Below are 7,181 nucleotides of genomic sequence, written 5' to 3' on the forward strand. Positions count from 1 at the left end.
ATTTCCATAAACCCACAAACCTACAACCCCAACTTAATTAACAACAATAACTAGGATGCCCCATAATCTATCACAAGAAATACCCATCAACTTATAAGCATTAATCATATGAAATGCAACCTGCTTTAAATTCTGAACTAACTGGCAATCAAAATAACAGGAACTATAATAATAAACAAGCAATCAACCCAAAATTTCAAAACTAGAATGAGAAATGATTATAAAAGAAGAGACCTGAAAGACGGGGATGGTCAAGGATTCATAGCAAATGGGACAATCAAGCACATCCAGGTCGGTCAAAGTGATGGAAATAGACCTATCCATGGTGGAAGCAAGAGCAGTTTCTTGAGCTGCCGAGGCGATTAGTAAATCAACAAGAAGTTAGACTTGACTGAAACGAATAACGTATGCATGCAATGGTTATGTTTATTTCCAAACAATAAGTTTAGTTTTTGCATGAAGGTTTTAGTATATCATGAATTATTGGTGACAGCTAATGGGGAAGAATAGTGCCTCTACAAACTAAATTACAGAAAACCATACATGTACACTTCCAGTAAACCAAGCATTCAAATACCATATATAATTATCATGTGTTCAAAGCAATTAAAACTTGATGTTTATTAGTAATGATATCCTCTGTTCAAAGCAATCAAAACTTGATGGTTATTAGATATGTACTCTCTCGCTTTCTGAACCACACACACGCAAGCAAACATACTCATTTTTGTGGGGGTTGAACTCCAAACTAATACCCATTAACAAGGTACATTCACTGTTGGATAGCTTCAAGTTATGCTTTTCCCAAATAATCTGCTCTCTGAAAGAAAGGGAAAAAAAAATAGTGGTGGAAAGGTATCCTAGTTGAAAAAAGTTTTTATGGTTTCTTGAACAGGAAAGACTTTTCCTCTGTAACACTTTTGGAAGAAAATTAGCATTTCCTTAGTTTCTTCCGGCAATGTTATGAAATATAGTCAAATAAAAATACCAGAAAACTTTTTCATCACCATAACTGAAGCACAGTGAAGAAATTAAGTTCTAAAATGTAATATTCAAAAATCTACTAAACAACATTTTCATCAAAACAAACAAGGCAACAGCAAAGCAGTTCATCAAGTCCTTAGACATACAAACAATAAACCTGATACTGAATTGTAGATGCTCCTGCAGATACAATGTAGTTGTAAGCTCATATGAAATCGACAGAGTAGTGAGAAGTTGATATGGAATTGACAAAGCATCTTCAATTCCCCAATCTAAACGTTAGACTAATATGAAAATAACCCATGATTTCTAGTTGAAGACCCAATTAGCATCTTTAATGAAAACCCAGATAAGCTCAGCCAAAACAACAAATCAATGCAAAAGGGCAGTAAACATTAAAGCATACAGTTCCAATTACAAGAACAATCTTCCAGCTACAACCAAACCGAAAAAGATTGTCAACAAAATCAAACAGTGCGCCTTAGCTAAACTAGAACATAATTGACATATGCAGGATACTAAGGTTTTCTTGGAAAAAAAAGGTTGATTCTTATAGACCATAAAATTCTGTTTAGATGACAATTATAGCAGAATCACAACTAGAAAAGCTCTGATCCTAAATCTACTAAACATACAATGTGGGACAGTGAGATATATATATATATATATATATATATATTCAAAGCTAAAAGATAAAACAGAAAACAATGTGCATTACCCTTTCATTCCCCTTCATGTTTGAAAGATGCGCAATCCCATTGCTTATCCCATTCCCATTTTGTGTATAGACAACACCATTCTATTTCTGGTGTCCAGAGTAGCTGGTTTTTGCTTGACCTGTCAATCTTTGTTGTCGGTTGGGTGACTGATTACTACTTCCCTGAACAATCCAAGCTTACTTAGTTAACTAACATCTCAAGCATTGTCTCTTATTGATTAATAAAAAATAAATATAAAAGGGTGCATCCTCACTTAGTTGATGCAGAATCAAGACATGCTAAAATAAAATAAAATAAATAAAAACATTCAAGTGCTAGGGATTCTACCATGACATTGCCAGATAGCTAAAATGTTGGTTCAAACCAGCAAAACTAGTACACAGTTTCTTAGTGACATACTTTTCTAACTACAAACCCATGTAGATATGATAGTAGATATCTCATCAAGAAGTTTGACGCGACTTGAAGAAGAATTTAAACAATGGCAAGCTTGCAGCACATATTGAGTGGAATTGATGTTAACTGATGCAACTTAATTAACTTCATATATAAGCCACTACCATGTGCAAGTTGGTCCCATTTGCTGCCGCTTTGTAGTTTTCAATTCTAGAGGCATTTAGAGATGCAATAGTTGTGTCCAGATTTTGTTTCAATGAGCCATTCTCTTTATTCAATATAGAAATTTGATCATGTCAAATGCCAAAAGTAAAGTATGGCAATAAAGTATCAAAAATGGCAGGGGTGTAGGATTTACAAATCCAATTACCTACCTAAACAAGTTAAACAAACAAATAAATTGAACACTATAAGTTGATAGAAGAGCAAACAGGTACCTCTTTTTCCTTTAGCAAAGCTGCATAGTTTTTTGATAATGCTTTAATTCCTGCCTCAGATTCCTGAAGTCTCTTAATCTCAGCTCGGTATTGTTCAATCTAAAAGGACATAATAGAACACAATAAAATTATTAGTCACAAAATACTCCATCAAATAAGATAAAACCAAACAACAACAGCAAGAGGAGAAAAAGCATAATAGAGAACAAAAGACAACAGCAATGACCAGTATGTAACCCATCAAGACTATAGCCAAATGCATACACAACTCAGAGTCTTCACAGGTATAGATGTCAAAATTAACAAGGATATACATGCAATAGACTACTGCCACTACTAGAATTATGGCCCAGACATCGGCCAAAAACCGATGAGAAACAAAAACCCGACCGATGTCTTTGTGGGTGATGAGAAAGATCCGGAAAATGCAGACATCGGTTTTTAGCCGATGTCTAGTATTCATGTAGACATCGGTTCCTAATTATAAATCGATGTAAATAGGTTTAAATGATAACAAACTTACATGTTTTACTATTGTTAAACCCACATTTTATTGTATTTAATGCTTAAAGAAATATAGATTACACAACACAAGTTTGCGTTTTAACATCGTTATTGATTTAAGAACCGATGACTGATACTGTTACAGACATCGGTTCCCATTTTGGAACTGATGTCTGGTACTCAGTAACATATCGTTTTCGACAAAAAATCGATGTCTGTATATTTCAGTAACATCGATTTTCATTTTGGAACTGATGTATCTATATTACTAGACATCAGTTTTTATGGTTAAAACTGATTTCAACTTTATATCTAGACATCACATTCTATAAAGAGGATGATGTCCACAAAATATATAGCTGCTGTTATAAATTGCAATTTCGACAGTTGACAAGAGTGATTTGAATATTGGGCTATTATATCTGAAATCATCATCCTTATCAGTTTACAAAATGGGCAAAATAAAACCTCAATTCACCTACTACAAGGCTCTACCCCAAACCTCTACCAATACCTTCAAGCTCGAAGGTTATTTATCTTTCTCCCCCCTGTCCTCTGTGTGTTTGGTTGTTTCTCGTGAGACATGACCACCAGCAGTAGTAATACACAGTTGTGCTCCTCTTGCAGCTGTTGAAGTCTCTCTACTTCATCAGAAAGTTCTTTGTCTGCCATAAGTTACAACCATTAATAGGTAAAATTGAGTATTGAAAGATGGATGTGGAAGCTTGAGTTAAGTAGACTATAGGAATCTTAAATGTTCCACAATGGCAAGCAGATTCTCATCATTGTTGAATACATTTAGCATGAATAGATGTTTCTTCACTCAATGTGATTTTACTATACTAGACCACTGCAAACACTATCCGTTGAGCTATTTTTGACTGTAAGTGATAATTTCTGTATATAGATTCCTAAGACAATCTACTTACTATCTTTACTCTAAAATTACATGAAGAAATTGCATGCAGAGAGGCTAGTTCTTAGAAAGCAGGTTGGCGATAGCTCAGATATCCTGAACTCTCAACAAGAATTTGAGCACAGACATTCCATTCTTCGAAATTTCTTCAACCTATAAAAATATTTTATTTTTAGTTCCTATTAGAATGAACATCCAGGTTTCACACTCATATGTGAATAACTCCCCTGAAACTCGTCCTGAGAACATGCAAAGAAATGAAGGATCCAGTTACGTTCACATGGACTATAACAGTTAATGGCCATAAAAATGCTCAAACAGATCAGTGTTGACTTACTCTTTTGCTTCTCTTCCATCAAAAGCTTCCGGTATTCCATGATTTCCTCATCCTTTGCAGCCCTGCAATTAAGGTAACATATGCTTCAACAGCCTGATTTTAAGCTACAATGAAATGTTGAATAATTGGAATTTCATTGGAGCTTAGAGTTTCATGCCTAAGAGAAGCCATTTCATTTGCCTGTGATCTGTTCCTCTCCTTTTCGATTTTCAAACGCAGCTTTAACACCTCCACCTTCTGCTCTTCTTCCATTAAGTGCTTCTGGTATTCCGTAGATTGGTCATCTTTCGTGGCCCTGCAACAAATGCAACATATCTTTTAGGAGACTCTTCCTCACACCACAACACAGTTTTGACTAATCATAATTCACCAGAACATATACAGAATAGCATGCCTAAGAGAAACCAGTTCTTTTCTTAAGTCCTTGACTTGCGTTTTCAACTCCCAAATCGAGGAATGCTAGTACTAGCTGAGCTCTTCTGACACTGCAAAAGAGAAGCATCAGATTTGATCAGCCCTTGTCACATTGCTCGTAAATTTAAACTCAGCCTAAAATCTCAGCAATGCAAATCCTAAAATACATACCAGAGATATATTTCTTAAACTTATTTTCCTGATCTTCATTAATTCGATCCTGCTCTGAGAATTTTTCTGTCTGTCATAGCATAATAACAAGATACTAATGAATCGAAAAACAACGGAAAAAAAAAAAACTCTGATGCAAATATGCAATACATACTGAAACCAAAGCAAGCAAAGTTTACTATGCATTTCCTCAACTTCACATTTTCCTTTTGAAGATCAGAGCATTATTCAAGTTCAATGAACGATCAAGTAAAAAAGGAGCACAAGAATTTAATAAGAAAATTCCAAAGAGCATAATGCACCTTGAATTTCCTGAACTATCATCTGGTATACAGAAAAATGAAATGAAAAATTATCTGACTTGGAGTAATATATTGTTTCAAGAATAGCATACAGCGATACATATAGCTTTTGGAACACCAGCTTCCATTGCCATGGTACCAGATTCTAACTCGCAACAAGAAACTTTGACCATATACTTTGCCTATGCTTTTATGGTCTGTATCGCTGACAATCTTTATAGGAGGCTTATAGTTTAGAACACAATGAGTCTATTGTTGATCATTAGACATGTGTAGTAATCAAGTTCTTTTTAAAGTGAAGACTCTGGGCCCTTTTTAAAGCTTCTACCTGAAAAGGAACTGAGCAAGAGACCAATAAAGACACAAACTTGCCAAGCACAACTCACCAAAGTATGTGAAGCTTTAATCTAATAGAAGTACTGCACAACTTTGGGACTTTAAAGCTGTAGAAAGAATCAAAATCCACTTATTCGAATTCCCAAATACATAGACATGAACTGTCTAGTTTATCTAAGAGAAATCAAACAAAGTTGGATACAAGAATTAACATCGGTGAATGCAAACAATTTATTAACATGGACAAACACTAAAAAATAAGCCAAGTACCCTGCAAAGACACATAATCTATACGTTCTCATTGATGCATGTAGAACAACCATAAAGGGAAGAAAAACGTATAAAACAAGTAACTGGAAATAATCCATTATTTCATAAAAAGATGGAGCAGGTTAACCATGATACTCCTGGGAAAAGAGTTGTCAACAAGAGCCAAAATGCAAAATATGGCAACTATCTAGACTAGAAACGCATATTTTGTTAACAAGTAAAAGAATGGATAAACATTAAACATCAATGCAAAGGATATTTTGATAACCAAGAAAAACTGGTAGCAAAAGATCATTACCAGTCAAATGGTTTACCTTTTCCTATTCATACGAACGGAAAGTATTGAAGTCAAAAAGTTCAATTCTCGAAGAGCAGTTCCACTTGTTGTATTGAACAAACAGTGACGACGCGGAGATAAAGATGGCTGTGGCAGTGAGAATGTCATATGATTAATAAAAGAGTAAATTATAAGTAAATATTTGGTGCTAGAAGTGAAACAACATACATACTTATTTTCAAAAGAAACAGATTCTACTGATAAAAAAATTGATGCAAAAATAGCATACCTCTTCACCAGCTCCAACAATGGCAAGAAGACTAGAGCTAAATAGCATTTCAACAATAGCGAAAGCGCCAATAGCTAACCAAAAATAAATTAATTAAATTGTAAACCACAGTTGTTAATTCCAAAAATTACAAGGAGTAAATAAATTGGATAACTTGCCTCGTTCATAGCAGAGTCTCCCTATATTAGAATTGAATACTTTGAAGCCATCCTTTGTGCCTATGGCAAAGCAACTGCCGAATTCAAAAGAAATACAAATTTTCAGAAATAAAGTGAATGAAGTCACTGAACCCAGCCTTACCCAGAAATCCAAATCCGAAATCGAACCCTCAAGTCTGTAAGTAAAGTGAGTAACCAAGCAACTTACCCAGAAATCCGAAATCGAACCCAGCCTTCAAGCCTTCAAGAATCTGAAATCAAAAACTGAAATCGAAGTATCGATTGAAACCATCCTTCAAGCCTTCAAGAACCCAGAACTCTGCTTGAGCCTTGACTCTTGAGGACACTGCAAATTGAAAACCCAGTAACGCAGTCGCAGTAAGAGACCGATCGATCGAAGTTCATAAAGAGTGAAAAACACAAACCCATAAACCCAGACTTACCAGTTACCACCGTCAGTCCGTCACCGTCGAAGAGAGAAAAGGCCGTGCCGGAGAGAGAGAGAGAGAGAGAGAGAGGACCCAGAGGAGAGACGGAGAGAGATTCGTTATTAGCTAGGGTTCGAAAGTTTTAGAGAGAGCGGAAAAAAATACCAAGTGTTGGGGGGAATGAAATAATTGGTCCCCGCGGTTCTAAAAGTTTGAAACTTAGTCCCTCCGCGTTTTTTAAAA

At 35.3% G+C, this 7,181-nt stretch overlaps 1 protein-coding gene across 2 annotated transcripts; it reads right to left on the bottom strand.

Annotated features, from left to right (window-relative positions):
• Window positions 1-3,383: 3,383 nt before the first annotated feature.
• On the bottom strand, window positions 3,384-7,181 carry LOC133746358 (autophagy-related protein 18-like). 2 transcript variants are annotated; one of them, XM_062174538.1, is made up of 8 exons: window positions 6,954-7,169; window positions 6,719-6,856; window positions 6,511-6,584; window positions 6,353-6,426; window positions 6,101-6,210; window positions 4,451-4,588; window positions 4,294-4,355; window positions 3,384-3,705 (listed from the first exon to the last, which is right to left on the bottom strand). In XM_062174538.1, exons 4-8 carry the CDS (start codon window positions 6,398-6,400, stop codon window positions 3,557-3,559), a joined length of 507 nt encoding a protein of 168 aa, XP_062030522.1. In that variant the 5' UTR covers window positions 6,401-6,426; window positions 6,511-6,584; window positions 6,719-6,856; window positions 6,954-7,169; the 3' UTR covers window positions 3,384-3,556. The 2 variants fall into 2 exon arrangements, with proteins under 2 accessions (XP_062030522.1, XP_062030523.1); XM_062174539.1 differs by lacking the exon at window positions 3,384-3,705 and adding an exon at window positions 3,712-4,195 and having other exon boundaries at window positions 6,954-7,181.

Source organism: Rosa rugosa, chromosome 4 (genome assembly GCF_958449725.1).
Source record: "Rosa rugosa chromosome 4, drRosRugo1.1, whole genome shotgun sequence".
In the NCBI taxonomy this organism is placed as follows: Eukaryota; Viridiplantae; Streptophyta; class Magnoliopsida; order Rosales; family Rosaceae; genus Rosa; species Rosa rugosa.

Excerpts from the sequence above, each read along its gene's own strand:
- LOC133746358 (XM_062174538.1), bottom strand. The coding sequence starts at position 6,400 with ATGCTATTTAGCTCTAGTCTTCTTGCCATTGTTGGAGCTGGTGAAGAG. Across the intron at positions 6,211-6,352 it reads TTGTTGGAGCTGGTGAAGAG|CCATCTTTATCTCCGCGTCG; the intron begins GTATGCTATTTT and ends TCACTGCCACAG. Across the intron at positions 4,356-4,450 it reads AATGAAATGGCTTCTCTTAG|GGCTGCAAAGGATGAGGAAA; the intron begins GCATGAAACTCT and ends CCTTAATTGCAG.